Below are 17,944 nucleotides of genomic sequence, written 5' to 3'. Positions count from 1 at the left end.
GGCTAATTAATCTTAAGTTATTTTGATATTCTTTCCTGATATATGGTACTAGTTTAGTTTTATATATGTTAATGATTAATTTCTAGTGAAATTTTCTCTATTAGCCTACAAAATCATGAAAACTCAATTGAAATCACAAGGAGCAGACCAAAGCTTAAAATTACATCCTAATAAAAATTTTAATTCTTCCTGTTCCCATAATGTTGATATTTTTTCACAGAAAACTAAACAAAAAAGGGAAATAAAAATGAAAATGGCTGGTTTGGGGCTGTGGGTGGTTTGCCCTGGGCTTGCCCGGCCCTGGAGACACCCCTAGCTAACAGGTGTCAGTTGCTCGACTCCCCCTCTCCCCTTTTCACGCCACCAGCTGTCCTCCTTCCATCTCCCGTCTCGGAGCACGCGTGGTTGCATGTTGCTGCAGCGAAGGTGGGAAGGGAGGAGGCATAGTCTCTTTCCTTCCTTTATCCACCGACTTCTATGTTGGATGTTTCCATCTTTTTGCTATAATTATAATTTTAAACTATTTATCCCAATTTTTTTTTGTCATTTTAATTTTTTTATATGCCCACCAACTGATGAGGGCTCGGGCGATAGGCACAATCTATACATAACACGGACAGTAATGATTCATGCGAATATGTGGACACTCCACAACCGTCGGCATTAAGCAGTTAAGCAGTCTACCTGAGGGAAAACCACAACAGGTAGGCAGATACACAAATGGCCTACATACGGAAGGTGAGTGTACCACATAGTCGCAGAGACAAAAAAAGAACCAAACAAATACAGTCAGATAAATAACATAACACAAAAACAGAAATAAGGGTACAATATATCGCAGTTAGTACAAAAAAATAAAACAATCTCACAACATTGAGATAGTTAAAAAAAAATAAAACAATCTTTCAACATTGAGATAGTTAAAAAAAAAATAACAAGAATTTTTCAATGAACATAGAATTGTAACAGCAAGTTTACATTATAAGTTACTAAAGGATACCATCTAATACAAAATTGTGGTAAGAAATAAATATGTACATTTATGTATTTCTACTAAATAAAACCTGAGTAAAACAAAACCTGATTCGCACGTCAAGGCATAATCTCCCAGACCATCTACACCTTGCTGCAAACACATACTATTTAGTTACTAACCGGCTTTAGTCTGTAAGCGCCGCGACAAAATAACTTATTATTTCACATGGGCGAATACAACTGCCATGATAATCACACCATTTCACAAGACTTGACTTCAACAAGTAGCCAAAGCTAAGTCCTATGCCTATTTCCGCTTAACATGAACCACCAGTCGGCACCTCACTCACTTCCCATTGGTTTTCACTTAATTTCTTAAAATAATTTTAGAATATCATAATATACGGGAAGCATCAGCCAAGATATTTTTTTCATAGAAACTGAGCTAGTGGCCAAATACGCTTGCAAATTGTATTTTGTTAAATAATTAGACAATTGAAGGTTAGACATGATTTTGAGGTAAGTCATTAATCTTACATGATTTAAGATTTATTAAGGCATACTCCATACTGCAACCCCCAATATACGAGGGAGGGACCCAAATAAAAACAGGACTTAGAGCACGCTGCCATTCATAGACATATTAGAGAGTTCTCCCGCTAGATGGGATTAGTAGATACCTTCACTTAACAGCTGCCCAGTCAGTGTCAGTTTGTAGGTTAACGTTTGATCATACTATGGTTTTTCTCCTACTGTTCTTGTGTTCTGCCTGCGAAGTGGTTATGACAGATTTAAAAAAAAAACAATGAGTGTGTTTGAAATTTTGTTTCCTGCTTGAAAAATCAGTAACGGAAGCATACCAAATGCTTTAACAGTCTTTCAAGGAGGATGCGATGAGCTGCACACAATTTTTTTGAGTGATTTGGGCGCTTTAATCGTGGTGAGATGAATGTTAAGTACCATGCCTGTTTTGGACGCTCTTCAACATCTCGAAATGATGAAAACGTTGAAAAAATCCACCAAAATAATGAGGATCATCGTTTCATGATCAACGAAATTTCAGAGACAGTAGTGAGTGGAGCTCATGCCAGCAGATTTTGACTGAGGATTTGCGAATGAGACGTGTTGCCACTAAATCTGTTCCTCGCCTTCTCAAACAAGATAAAAAAAAATGGGACTGAATTTGAGTGAGGACTTGAAACAAGAGTGTGAAAGTGATCCAAACTTATTGAACAAAGACATTACAGGTGATGAGAATTGGTGTTACAGGGATGACGCAGAAACCAAGAAAGCGTCAAACCAGTGGAAGACTTCCAACTCCCCCAGACCAAATAAAGCAAGAGAAGTGAGGTCGATTGTTAAGATGATGATCATTGTCTTTTTTTAATGTTCATGGAATTGTGCACTGGGAATTTGTTTTCCCTGGCCAGAAAGTTAACCAGCACTTTTATTTGGAAGTTTTAAGACGCTTGTGAGAGGATGTACAGAGGAATCGCCCGGGACTTTGGCGATCAGGTGACTAGTTTCTTCATCACAACGCCCCCGCACTCGCGGCCCTACGAGTGATCCGCTATTTGACCTCTCAGGGATGGCTTGTCATTCCTCACCCTCCGTATTTGCCAGACCTAGCCCCGTGTGACTGTTTCCGGTTCCCGAGAATGAAGAAAAATCTAAAAAAAGAAGCGTTTTGATGATGTGGAGGCAATAAAAACAGCTTTGCAAAGGGCCCTGGGGGATATATCAAAGTTGAAGAGTTTCAGAGGTGCTTCAAACAGTGAGAGAAAAGACTTGACAAGTGCATCATCGCATCTAATGGAGAGTACTTTGTAGGTGACTGAAGGAATTTTGTGGACATTCGGAGATTACATATACATATATATACACATGCTTTGTGTGCGTGCGCGTTGTTGACATAGAAGCGGGCTGCTTAGTGCTGGACAGCAGTGGTTTTTAAGGAGACGTGGGCACGCGAGTCGTTTTTGTACTGAGGTGTGTGGCTAGCCGCCCGGCCAGTCCGAGGGCCCATAACAGCTGATAGCTGCCAAGGTCACACATTCTTTTCATCGCTCGTAAGTGACGCTGCCACGCTTCGCTCATTGCTCTGTTGTCAGTAGAGGTGTAAAAGTAACGAAAAAAAGCGTACCCGTATTTATTCGTTACTATAACAATAATTAGTACTCGTTACTATCGTATCGTTACGTTACTCGTTACTTCTGATACCGCATAACATGCTATGTTATGTTACAGCAACGAATCGAGTCGTATTGCGTACGCGTACTGTATGACGTCTCACAAATAATTAATCGAATATAAACAATTAACAATATTTGATAATTAACAATTTTTGTTAACCAAGAAACAATTAAATCTCATTAGAGTGGCTTTATTACGTTTATTATCTCTGTTAAGATAAGAACAAAAAAAACGTGAAAATAAGCGACAATAAAAAACAAAAAAACATACATATTTCTAATTTGTAAAAAATACTTTCTTACGTTGTTTATGTTCCAATCTCAAACTTTGTCTACACACACACTACCTTTAATAAACAGTAAAAAAACTTGGACGACGAATTTCCAAATTATACTTTACTTAATAAACAAACATCGTTCTTTGTAACGTACGTTTTTAAATTCATCGAATAAGCGCGCGCATGCGTAAAACATACGAAAAATGCAAGTAACGAAATGCATTCGTGTGTAACGATTCGTTACTCGGTACTATATGGCGCACCCGTTACTCAGTACCGAATACATACGGTTTGCTACAGCTCTAGTTGTCAGTAACATCATCAGGCTGGTTATTGTTTTACAGAATGACTGCCTTTAAAATTCTTTTCGAAATAAGATTTTTCATACCAGTGCATTGAGACTTGATTTCATGGTTTTGAAACGGTGTCTCTGTCTCGTATAATTCACGGTGCTTTTATCCCTCTTTATTTATGTGAATTTTAAATTTTAGATTTTTTTATTTTTTAGCTTGCTGAACGTGGACTTGGTGCAAAAACGGCATATTATGACATAGGGTTGCAGATGGGTCGAAAATCTTATAATGACCACCTCTCTATAACGACCCTAATCTCGGGAACTGTGAGGGGTCATTATATCTATTCTCCGTTCACTCTTAGCTGAGTTTTGAAATAAACAAACACCGTCGTATCACTGGACCACGTCAGCAAGTGATAGGCTGAATTTATCTTGTGTGCCAAGCACTAGTTGCAACCCACACACTTCAGTACAGTCGGTGCTAATAAAATAACGGAGAAGTAAGGTTGATGGACATAAATCGCGGTTAATCCGCGAATCGGATGATCGAGTCGCGGATTATCGGGGTTCTACTGTATATTTAATAGCAGAATATCTACAAACTTTCATAAAGTGTTTTCTTACGTGAACACGTATTGTGACAAACAAAAATTACAAAGAAAAATATTTCACCAAATTAGAAAACTAAAGAAAATTTTTGTTCTGAACATTTTTATCCTACATTCACATGCATCGTACACAGGATGAGCTTGAATTTGACCAACAACCTTTGGCTGCAGATTCATCATGACGAAATAAGTTGTAAACATCTATACGATTTTGCCTCCCAAGGCTGGTATACATCTTTGAAGTTGGAGCTGAACAACATTTTTATTGTAAACAATAGAGAGAGTAGTTATTTAAGATAGGACACGAGTGTCTGGAATATGGTGGTTGTAGAACTTTGTTCAATTAAACATAATTCATTTGCTCAGCATTATATCTTAAATATTTCCACTTATTTCTATATAAATAAAAATTTTAGTTAGTTCAGAACCTTAAATCTCTGAAAATTCTTAATGTATCGCTTTGAAATTTCGACACAACATTGCATTTGAATACACACGCGTGTTTATATACCTATGTCACACCTGTGACAGGTAAAAAGATAAAGAAAAATATAGGTGGGTTAAAACATAGATTTTTAATATTTTCATTGGTATGGGGTGATGTGTAGAGATATGAAAAGAAATAGAGGTGAGTGTGTGTGTGTGTGTGTGTGTGTGTGTGTGTATATATATACACATAGATAGATAGATACAGAAATAGAAAGAGACAGAGAGATGCTTTGTATATGTGTACCTACTTAAAAAAAGTTACAAAAAAAGATTGATGCATTGCAATGCATGCCGGGTATTAGCTTGTTTACAATAAAAATGTTGTTCAGCCCCAACTTCAAAGAGTATACTAGCCTTTGGAAGCACTTTAGACTTCAAGTAGTATATGTTTTTAACTTACCCGGTGTAATAAATTATAGATATTCATCCTAAAGTTGTTACCACTACCACCTCCGGCTAGCTCAAAATTAGGTGATGAGTGAACATACAGGTTAGTACCAGGTCACGAAGAAATTCTTATGCAAGGTTTGATGTGTTACTTGTTTTTTTTTTATTCATGTAAATCTCACATATTTTTCGCTCCACAAAAAACAAAATAAATTTTAATGGCATCCAGAAGGATAAAACATGGAGCCATCGCCGGACCACGGCCTGCTCGGCCCGGTGCTCGGACAATGACTAACTTTACAGCCTTCCTTCCCTTTGTGCAGGCTCGCTGATGTAATTCTCAGCCAATCACGGCGCATGGCCACAGAAACTTCCATGAAATTCTTACTTCTGTTCCCACGACGCAGTAATTTTTTCTCTCTCTCACACTCCCGCAACTGTGACTCAAATGCCTAGCGTGTGAAACAAAGCCTTGGTCATAGAAATAACGAAGGAGTGTACCAACCTCGGGGAATAGTACAAGTATTTATCAATTAATTTAAATAAAACAGCAATAGAACATTAAATAAGCAAGGTGCCTAATGAAGGACATGTGAACTCTTACCAAAATAATACGTTCCAAGGGATTTACACAAGTTCGTTCAACAAATTTATTCGTTCAAAACAAGTAACATGCAACTAAGAAAATGACAGCGAAAGTAACGAGTGAGTACAGTACCAATAGCAATGATTAACCTTTAAAATCATGCAGATGCAAAATACTGAACAATTCATGCAATACAATAATTCGCTAGATTCATGCAAGAGCGATATCAAGAGCAATTAATACACTGGTCAAAATTTATATCGAAAGAGAGAAGCCTGATACAATTACCGCATCTGACAAAGGTTACAACAAATATTTCACATGATGACCTAAACTAACCGAACCCTGTCATAGATTCACGAAACATCGTTAGTGCAAAGTGCAATACAATAAAACAAATATATTGCTAACATTACATATTTACGACACCGCGGCGTCGGTCAATGCACCACAATTACATTAAAGCATTTAACTCGCAAAGGTTTATATAACTCCTTTTACATAGAGTGTGCCAAGCACCGACCACTCGTGAACATTTAAAGTTTACCTATAAAAATTGATAATACTGGGCAAAGGCAACACAGCCAATCAAAACGACTGAGCGACATTATGAAACAAAATAATTCCTACACGTAAGTAATGGTAATCAAAACAAAATTTCCAAAGGCAATCAGAAAACCAATTTAGAAAATACCTAATCCAAAGTTAATCAATCACATACCCCCTTCGTGCTGCCCACACACGTCGGAGACCTGCTACTCTATTATTTACATGTTACCTCTTTCAAACCTGAAATAAAAAGAACGTCAAACAGTCGTTGCAACTACCAGGGATACAGATCAACCCTACATTATTTACTTAAATGGTTAAGTGCTGGATGGAGATCATTCAGCCTGAAGCTCCGTCCCACGAGCCATCACTCGCCAGTCACTTAGCCGCAATTCGTCACAGCGTCACAGTCCTGTACCGACGTGGATCACCTGTCCAGAGAGGTCCCGCAGGCGAAAAAGCCCCGGCCCCTCTCTGGAAGGGAGTTTTACCTCCCAAACGAGGTCACATGGAAAACACGATCACAGGGCAAAATTCAGCCACGGAAAATGGCTGTCTCCCTCCCGCAAGGAAAACAAAACAGGCTACGTAGACGGTTCCCTCTGCGCAGGCGCAATCCTTCCCCTTCCCCTCTCGCGCTGCTCCCTTGTTCGAGCAACGTTTCCAAACTCGGACGCCAGATTGCAACACCATACAGGATAGTGTCCTCGAAACGGATACACGAAAACCTCACGTAGCAAAAACGGACAAGAACGACAAACAGAAACTGGCGCAGTGCAGCGGGTTTTTGGTAACAACATGTTGCAACCTCTCAGCGAGCCCTGGCCAGCGACCCGCGAGAATTAGCAAACCACGCAGTCTCACAAAAGCCCGCGGTGCCTGCAAGCTACAATCACAGCAACCTATATGCCGCTACCCGTGTGTCGCATTCAACAGGCCAAGCCCGGAAACGTGCACGTACACCAACGAACGTTACCCAGACGGGATACGAAAGTAAAATAAATTGAAAAATAAAGTAAAGAAATTTTCAGACCGTGACAATTTAATATTTATTACAGGGTTTGTTCGAAAAGTAATAGGACTGAGTCGATTTAAAAAAATTTATTGCGCCAATCGTTACAATTATTTAAAAACTTTCAAAGTAGGCTCCTTCTGCGTCGATGCAGCGCTGTCACCGCGATTTCCAAGCATTGAAGGTGTCACGGAAGGCATTCTCCGGAATAGCCTTGAGAGCCGCGGTGCAAGCTGCTTGGATCCCCTCTTGTCGTCTCAAAATACTCGCCTTTCATCGGCCTTTTCAAGCGAGGAATCAAAAAGAAGCCCCGGGGGGGGGGGGGGGGGCACATCTGGGCTGTAGGTCGGCTGCGGAAGCGTTGGGATGCCAGCCTTGGTCAGGTAGCTGTTCACAAGAAAGGCGGTGTGAGCCGGGGCGTTGTCGTGGTGCAACTTCCAGTTGGCTGCGATATCTTGTCGGACCCGATTGACCCTTAGTTTGAGTCTCTTGAGCACTTCCACGTAAAACTTGGCGTTGACGTTTTGTCCAGGAGGAACAAATTCATGGTGGACGATGCCTTTGATGTCAAAAAAGACAATGAGCATCGTTTTCACTTTGGATTTGCTCATTCTTCCCTTTTTTGGGTGAGGAGACGCCGGCGTGTGCCACTCGGAAGATTGCCTCTTTGTCTCGGGATCATACTCAAAGATCCATGACTCGTCACCTGTGATTACAATATTCAAAAATTGGGGGTCACTTTCACACATGTTCAAATTTTCTTGGCACACTTCCACTCGCCGCAATTTCTGGTCGTCAGTGAGCACTTTTGGGACCATCTTCGCGCACACCTTGCGCATGTTCAAATGCTCCATCACAATGTCATGATCCACAGATTTTGGTAAATTTAACATCTGGGCAATTAAACGAATACTCAGTCGACGGTCTGAGTTCAAAACTTTGCGCACATGAGTCACATTGTCGGTGTTTGTCGAAGTCGAAGGTCTTCCAGCACGGTCTTCATCGGCGACCACTTCCCGGCCCTCCGAAAAGGCCTTGTGCCACCGAAACACACCACTTCTTGCGAAAGCATCATCTGGGTAAGCCTGCTTGATCATATCAAATGTCTCTGTCGCAGATTTACAGAGTTTCACATAGAATTTAATCGCGTACCTCTGCTCTAACGAACGCTGCATTTTCGGCTTGCACCACTCACAGAAACACGTCGCGCGATAAAGCCTGTCCTGACTCTCCAGCTGCTCGGAGACAACTGACCAGCCGCTCGTTCGTCAGCTAGGAACCTCCTCTACCGAATCCAGTTGGTGCGCGCACGCTCCGATGTACATTCGCGGCGGAAGAAAATCAGTCCTAGTACTAGTAGTAGGACAAACCCTGTATATATGTTTGAGATGTGCCTTATGGTTACTCTCTTCACTCATCCAAGTCTTTATCTATTACCTATCATTTCTGAGTTTAATAGTGAACAGACACAAGGTGTAACATGTAAGCCAACTCATAAGAATTAAAATCATATTAGAGGTAAGTTAGAGAAGAAAAATTGATACAGCACAAACTTACAAATAAGATCATGTTTGTCTTTATTGGTATCTATATAGCTACAGTTAATGGTTAATCTTAAAGTGCTCAAGTGATTGCAGGGGTACCTGAGCTTTCAGGTGTTTGTGCAAAATTGAAATTTTTGTTGCATAGGGCATTGATGTGAAGTCCATGGGTCGTATTTTTATCGGCCTCGTCAAGTGTGGAGCCTGGGGATGTTTTGACGAATTCAACAGATTAGAAGAGGCAACTTTGTCTGCTGTGTCGATGCAAATCCAGCCAATACAGTTTGCCTTAAAGAACAAGCACAAAGTGGTCAGGTTGCTGAATGAAGAGGTAAGTGCCACTTCAGTAGCTACTGTTGCAAGTTGTGATTCGGCTCAGGGACGGATCTAGGCTTTCATTCTTTCGGAGTATTAATTATAATCATCATTATCCCCTCTCCCCCTTATTTCCCTCATTTCACTCTTTCTCACAACAGCATAAATATATCACCAGGCATAATTTGTTTTGCAACAGTGAACATTATATGCAAAATAAAAATTCAGTTTTTTCATTACCCTTGTACTTACCAATGTTTAAGTTTACTTTTTATTTCACGTTCTGTATTTAACGCGCCTCCCTAGTAAAAATGTTAAGCGCGGTGGGCCACTGGCCACGTGCTACAGCCAGTGGTTGGGCGGGGCGATATACCTGAGCCTGTCGCCTGCGCCGCGGAGGTGGGGGGAGAGGGCGTTTCAGCGAGGGGGGCGGAATAATGGGAGGGTTGTCATTGTGTGGAGTCCATTTGCTACTTATACCTGCGTTATATGCGAACAAGATCGTGGCAAGAAAGGTGACTGTTTTTCCCTTTCGCTACATTCAACCAAAAGGATAATGTTCTCGCATTGCCTTGCTTGCTTCCTGACAGTGTTTATTAACTTGAAACATTAAATTAGTGTTGCGATCCAGTCCATATCCATGAAATGCAAACAATCGTCAATTCTGTTAAAAACATGTATTTTTATTTTTTAATTAACGTTCTACATAATTAAGAGATTTACATACATTACAAAAAATGCTGTCACCAACAATCGATGTGTTAGCTTGTTTTTTCAGGGGGGAAAAATGCAAAAATTATATCATTAAAAAAATTTCCAACATTATACTTTCGAATTGACATTTGTGTGATGAATGGTTTTGCACGAACAGTTATGCTTTCATTCATAAAAGTATTCCGCACCGCGACGAGAAATCACGTCCTACTAATAGATTGAGTAATAAAACTGGGAATAAAATGATGAAAATAATATTAATTATTTTTACTCTTAGACACAAATCAACTTTTTAAATCGCAATAACGACAAATAAATTTTTAACATACTTCCTGAAGAAAAAGTGCATGTCAAACTCACTTTAAAATTCTGTAAAGAAAAAAAATGTCAGGAACAAACAAGTGTTCCCACAACAACACATCGTCAACTTTGAATTTTAGGGTTCACGTCGTATTTAGTTACACTAAACATTACTGCATATTATTATTTTCTGGCTCTTATTACATGTTTAGCATTTTATTTTATTTTTGCATATTTTTTTAATGACTTTAACGTTGCATAATATGATGAATAAGTATACACGAATGAACTGGAATCCCGTTCCGAGTTACATACAGACTGTTCACTACGAGCAGTGTAAATTTCTTAGCTGTTGCAACAGCGGCCTACAGGTGGATTCAGACTGCAGGCTTAGTCAGTCACGCTGAATCCACCTGAGTTTAGATTTTATCGAAGACAAGTGCGGGTGGTATGGAAGAACTCAGTGTGCACTGACTGTTGTGCTCAAAGTGTCAGTGAAAAGTATAGCTGGAATCACGGGTGAAAATCTGTAGGATTCCCATGATTCCCGTGGGATAACGTGAAGATTTTGCAAATGCAAGCGAGCCCCCTTAGACGTACTTTTTTATTTCAGGGAGGTTCGGGCCACCCTGAGATTCTCCCCTCCTCCCGGAATCTACGCATGCAGCTGGAATTAATTTTTAGCCAAGTACGTCATTTGGTGCTGTATTTAGGCTGTCAAAGAAGATACAAAACATGGCTGCTTTGATAATTGACGATAACTCCTTTTTATTGTGGAATAGTACCCATCTACAAAGAAATCCCTAAATATACCACCACTACTGTTGGCGATTTTCTATACAAACTATCAAAATAATTTTGGTTTCGTCACTGTCACTAGCTGTTATTGTATCATACGAAAACATGTATGTTTTGTGTATTAATTTACGGTATTCATCTCTGTCAAAAAAAAAATTCTTTTTCGATAATAGAGTGTAAGCAAGGTAGAATACAATGGCTAATTTTAAAATAAAAATGGAATAAAGTATTTTTTTCTTGCAGTAGTTCAAATTTTTGAATTAATTTAGTTGTTTGTTTAAAAAAAACCTTCTAAAATCAAAGAAACTACCTACTTCCTAAATAGATAAATAGTGCTTTAAGATCACACGCTTTCATAAATATTTATACGCCAACATTTAAAATGTAGATTTCACATAATAATAAAATCTTATCTATTTTCATGGTCACGCCTAATGGAAATAATACACAACAATTCGTCATATATGTTTTTTATGCTTTTAATTACTACTCTACACATGAGCAAATTTCAATATACATAAAACTGAGGAACTCTGCATTACATTTTTAATCTGTGTACGACACTAACAGAAATTGAAGCATAAAATAACATTTTATTTTTTAATTAATAAGTATTTCATCAACGTGAGCTTTGCTTTCATCTCAATGAAGCCAATCTACATAGAGGAAGTGCACATGTATTCAGTCTTAACAACAGACCCTCCGGATCACAGAGTAAACGAATGAATGGAATTCATAACATTACGCAGGGTTTTAAGACATATTTTCCCTTCTACTCAATCGCAACATCTCACTTAGCGCGTAACATGGTTTCAGTAAACATAACATAAAAAATATTCGCCCCATGTACAGTAGAGGAAACTTAAATGTTTGGAACACTGTAAAATAATTGTATTGTCATTTCTGTAGTCGCCCGAAGCGGCAAACTATGTATCTTTGTTCAATAAAACGAAATATTAAAACAAACAAACAATAACATTACGTTCAGACAATTCGTTACGTGAAGTGAATGTAATAAAATACACAAGACAGTTACACACACCATTACCAAAACACAATCCCATAAAAATCATAATATTACATGTCGACTTAAAATTATTATTATTCACCATGATAATTTCTTGCGGGTAGCCAGCAACAAAGGGACACAATTTTTATTCATTTAATTAACTTTGACAAAACTTGTAAAACCTGGCATGAGCAAAGTAAGCTGATTCACAATTTTATTTTGCGTCAAAATATTAAACATCAACTAGTAATGAATTAAGAGTATGCTTCGCTTGGTAGAACACCGAATATAGTCATCTCCAGGTATTAAACTGAATTTTGAAAGAGGGACTCAAGTTTCTGAAGAAGTTGTTAACTTTCCTGATGATCCATCGACAGTTCGTAAACGGTCTCATCGTCGGGATGTCGAGCTTGGGACCTTTTTCCTCACCATAGTCCCGTGGTCTGTTCTACCATTCGCACAGCTATCCCAACCTATACAAATAGCCGAGTGATACTACTCCCGTTGCTTCTATCATGGAGCTCGCCCGCAGTCGTACTTCCCTATCCAGCTTGCGTAATACACGCGTCCTACCTGCTAGCCGCCAAGAACGCGTCCATTTGTGAAAAAGCCTCACCCGCCAACAATACTAACTCATTAATTATAATATGCGAAACATAAAAACATTACATTTGCGATAAAACAAAATTTGCTGCTGTCATAAGCCGAAGAAAAAGAATCAATTTGAAATATAACATAGACAGATAAATCTAAAATGGAGTTATCGATAGTAATGTTTTAATAAACAGAATAATATATGTCGTATTACACTAAATACGTGTTCTTACTGACAACCGAATTTAAAAATAAATTAAATTACTTTTTTTTCTTTTTCAACCATAACCACATTGACGAAACAATACTTTTGATACAATTTTTTTGCATAATTATACGACAGGACTAAAAGTAGATTGTACGTAATAAGTATTTGCTTATAGGAATCAATGCTGCAGAATATACGAATAGATTCAAATGCATAGAATTTAATATATTGTCAAATTTATTTGGCAATATGCATGTAACAAAAGATTTAATTTGAAATGAGTTATCTGTTTTTAACTACAAATATAATTTTATCATATCTCACTTTCATTCAAACTTAAGAGTGTCATTTTCAACAACAAAATAGCCACAACTACACTTAAAAATATTTTAACTTGATACTTTTATTGTATAACTTTTGATGAAATTAAATGTTAAGAGGTTCATTTAAGTTTGTAAGGAAACATAAATACAACGTTCAAAATAAATAACAAAAATTTTGTGTAGTTAGGAGCTCCGCGTCATGCAAATAAAGGAAAGTTAAACTTTTCAGTATACGGCTGCAATAATTAGAGAGGAAAATGTTATTTATTCATTACTTTTAATTCCCGTTTGGAGAAAATAAATCGAAAAGTGCTATACCGAAAGTATAAAGTTGAAGTTCAATATCGCTTGTCAAGTAAGTTCAAGAACAAAATTAAAAAAAAAAAAAGAAAATTTGTTTTCTTGAATCTACTTTTTTTCAGAAAAGAATACATACATACAATATTATTATATTATAAAAATAAAATTTTTTAGTCCTTCAGTATAAATTACTGAAATATTTTTTTAGTTAATTAATTTTTTCATGCGAAGAAATATTTAATTGTTAAAATCACGAGAACATAATTTATTATATTTATGTATTCCAAAAGCTTATGTTAAAGGTCGACTATATGCTATTCAATATGCCCAAAAATTTTACTGCAATAGGAGAGCATTACAAAAACACAATTTAACTAATGTAGGTATTATCACAATAAGATATGTTCATAAACTATATTAATGGGAAACAAATATTTATCATTTAATGATATGCAACTATTTTCCTTTGAGGTAAAAATTGAGGTATATTTAATGTAATAAGTAAATCCTCTCATAAAATTTACTGAAACTAATATTCTTCATTGTCCGTCATATTATGATTCCAAACAGTTTAAATCAACTGAAACATGAAATAAAATGTAAGGTTAACCATGAGGTGTGGAAGAAATTAGAGATTGCTTTGTAAAATGTTTTAAAAATTTCTCATGAAATATTGTGATTATTATGTTCGTACATAATGTAAAAAAGATTCAATACATGAAATTCAACACATACTTTGTATTGCAAGTTATTAAACATATATTTTAAAAACACATGTGCGTATCTAAGTCGAATTGTTATGTAATACATGATGAACATTACCGAAACAACATCCCTTCCAAATAACTTTCACCCAAAGATAAGGCCGCGGACAAATTATACACACTGGTCGCACGAGGAGCTGAAATAAGTCATATAAGAAAGCCGGCCGGAGTAATTCTTTTCAAGCCAAAGCTAAAAGTAATGGATGTTGTTTGTCTAAAGCAGACAGTGAAATGACATACAAGTTTACAGAATAGCCATATAAGATCTTTGACGCTTCTTATCCCGTCAGTGGACTGTACGCGAAGAACCAACTGCATCATGGCCCGCCGCCAGTTATATACTTACGTATGAATACACTTGTAAACGTTGGTTTGTATACTTATGTATGTTGCCAACATCGATATGTATTCTTTGGCAGCTCGATGTGGATTCATTCGAACACGTTTGCGCTAAACACGACATATTTTTACATGAGAGTGACATCGCGCACTGAAAAAAGTTGCAGGTCTGTAACGCAACAGTGATACAAATATTACATAGTTCGAACATTTTCTGGAGCACGACATTCACTTTGGGTAATGCTAAACTACTTGATAGGTACCCTTTACCCGCTTTAAAAGTGATAACTTAAAAAAAAAGTGTACATGAAAGCAGACTCAGCCATATGTTTATTGCTGTTGTATTTGTCATAAACCTACCCTACGTTCAATACGGCCTGTAAGTAGAACCATGGTTTTTTTACGACTTGTGTACAAGCTGTGGTTGTAAAGCGAATTTATATTCTTAGTTAACTAACGTCTATCATAACATATTTGGAATAAGGCTACCTTAATTGTTTTTCTAGATTGCTATATTGTTATATATATAAGCATTACTTCAACGGAAATATCTGGTAATAAAAATAAATGGAAAAAAGCATAAAAGGTTAAGGATTATTTTTTTTCAACAACAAATAATTTATGGTTTAACTGCTTTGTGTACTATATAAAAACAGAACAAGCTTTCAAAATTTCAAAATTTCTTTGATTATCCGTTATAGTTATGTTTTGTTTTAACTCATAAATATTTAAGTTGATTGCCAACGTCACGAATGTATAATAATTTATTTCACACCGCTCTGGGTTGCAGGTAAAGTAACAGGCGTGCAATTTGATCAGAAACGCGTTCTACTTATTCAGGCCCTTTAATTGGGCGTGACGGACCATGTGCCAAATATGTAACATTTATAAGTAGGTGAAGTATTAAAAATAAAGAAATTGAATGCAATATAATGCATCCAACAAAAATAATTTGTAAGGTTCTTTCGTGGATGTTGTAATCTGTGGGCAATATTTACTTAATTTTGGTTTTTGGATAAATTAATTGTGGTTTAAAATTTTTTAATAATTTTGTATAATTGCTGTAAAAATTTATTTCCTGCCCTTATTAATTAATTGAGCTGTAGAAATAAGTTTATCTGAAAATTTACGTCATCTTTATTAAACATTGCCACTAATTATACTTTTTAACTTCAAAATGGTTTTTGAATTTTGTAATTAATAACGTACCATCCATAACTACATATGTGAGCGATCGGTCACTGACCTCATCTTCAATCCTCCTCGTGATTCCTGCGCCAGGAGGAACATTTACATAATTCTGACTAGCTTATTTAATATAGAACTTCCCTAGTTTTTATTTTTTATTTATCATTCCATGATCATTTTTAAAACAGTGCAGACAATCAGATATCTATCTAACCAACAAGCATAGCAAAATGTCATTTAGTTTTCAAAATACGATTTTTCTTTTAATTTAAGATACATTTTTTATAAAACCTACATTTTTAAGTATCAAAACTTTTGTAAATAGTTAACCATTTGGTTAATACCAGTATAAAAATTATCCCCGGCGTTGTAAGATGTGTAAAATCATTTTGGAAAACTAAAATAATTTTAAAAAATATTGGGTAGTATAATAATTGTTTCTTGAATTTTTATTAAAAATAAAAGGAAAAACAATGAAGTGTATTTTCATGTTAAAAATTAAATATAAATTTTGTCGAATTAGCTAGCGAGACTGTAAAGCCACCAATAAATAGTTTGTAGGACAACTTTCAATGTGTTGATTGATTAGTTTCAATACTTTATTTCGTAATACATGATCTAGTATGCTTTAGGATATTTGTAGTTTAAACAAAAGCAATGTTTTAGAGATACACGAATATAGTCACAGAGTAAGTCGAGCACATGGTACTGTGGCGAGGCACACTAAAAGCAATTCTGAGAATTTCTTTCGGTCACGGGATTATCTTTTACCGGTGCCGGTTGTGGGTTGTCTCCCTCTCATGCACGCACGCACACACACAGGTAGCTGCCTCCCCTCCGGGCCAGGGTCCACCACCACGCTACCTGAGCTGTGGCTGCGAGCTGGCTTCGCCGAGCGGCAGCACGAGACGGTGGAAAACTTTCAGGATTTGCAGAAATTGTGGAAAAGATATCTCGGAATTCAAAGCGATGACTATATGTTTGAAATACATGAATTTCTTCAGAAAAAAATTATCTTTTTTTCTAGACTTGTAATTTTTTTCTGTCATTCTCCTAAGCAGTATAAAATGGCCCCAAAGTTGGACAAGTTGGTGATTTTTTATTTCATATTTTGATAGAAAAAAACAAAAATGTAAAAGTATACAGACAATTCGTGTATTATCTTCTCGTGGGTGAAAAATTTTCAGATTCGTAGTGTCGATTAATAAAGTCCCATCATTATTTTAAAAACATAGTGTTCCGCTAACTTCTGATGCTACTAGGGAGGCCCCTTAAAGTGGCAACACAAAAGTTTTAAACAACCACACAGTTATAATTAGTTTTAAATTATAGCATTGAAAAATTATTTATCAAAGTACAGAAACTAAACTTACTTGTACTATTATATTTCCTAAATCCTATCTATATTCAAGGTTCAATTAAAAAGTTATGAAAGTAATATATACATATTGAATTAGGTATTTAGGACATATATACTTACTGTACCATTTTCATCACTTAGTAGATATTATAAATTTTTTTTTATGTTCCCCTTATATTTCACACTTTTTGCAGTCTACAAAAATTTTTCCCATTCTGTGACCTCTCTAACCTGGTGCCTGAGGCTGACCTCCCTCCCCCCCCCCCCCCTCTCTTTTCTCACTTCCCTTGATCCATATTGATTCAGTTGAAATTATAATAAATTTTTTATTACCTAAGGATTTCCTTGCAGGTATTTGTCATTAGTCAAGACATGTTTTATGTTCCAGATTTCTATAGACTCCAACTCTGGGATATTCGTAACTATGAATCCTGCTGGTAAAGGTTACGGTGGGAGGCAGAAACTGCCGGATAACTTGAAACAGCTCTTCAGGCCAGTTGTGATGTCTCAGCCTGACAACGAACTGATCGCTGAAGTCATTCTGTACTCTGAAGGCTTCAGACATGCCAAGAAAATAGGCAGGAAAATTGTTGAGCTGTTTAATTTAGCCAGGTAAAATTTTGATATATTGAATATAGTGTGGAAAAGTTGCCTCCTAGAACGAAAAGAAAAAAAAGAGTGTGTCTATTTATGTATGCACATTAGAAGTTACCGTAATCACTCGCGTAATGTCCGCAGTAATTTGACCACATTTTTGGCCAAAAAAATGGGGTGCGGACATTATGCGAGGAAAAATACAAAAATACAAAATTTTGTGTCT

General features: G+C 36.8%; 1 protein-coding gene across 1 annotated transcript in view; it reads left to right on the top strand.

The window, feature by feature from the left end:
* Nucleotides 1–17,944, top strand: part of LOC134539674 (cytoplasmic dynein 2 heavy chain 1) — a 446,052-nt gene that overhangs the window by 186,562 nt on the left and 241,546 nt on the right. The window contains exons 37-38 of the mRNA XM_063381862.1: nucleotides 9,061–9,243; nucleotides 17,513–17,736. Coding sequence (XP_063237932.1) covers nucleotides 9,061–9,243; nucleotides 17,513–17,736 — 407 coding nt within the window. The remainder of the gene's footprint in view (nucleotides 1–9,060; nucleotides 9,244–17,512; nucleotides 17,737–17,944) is intronic.

This window comes from Bacillus rossius, chromosome 15 (assembly GCF_032445375.1).
Source record: "Bacillus rossius redtenbacheri isolate Brsri chromosome 15, Brsri_v3, whole genome shotgun sequence".
NCBI lineage: Eukaryota > Metazoa > Arthropoda > Insecta > Phasmatodea > Bacillidae > Bacillus > Bacillus rossius.
Note: the sequence above shows the minus strand (reverse complement) of the source record. Positions and strands in the feature narration are given on the sequence as shown.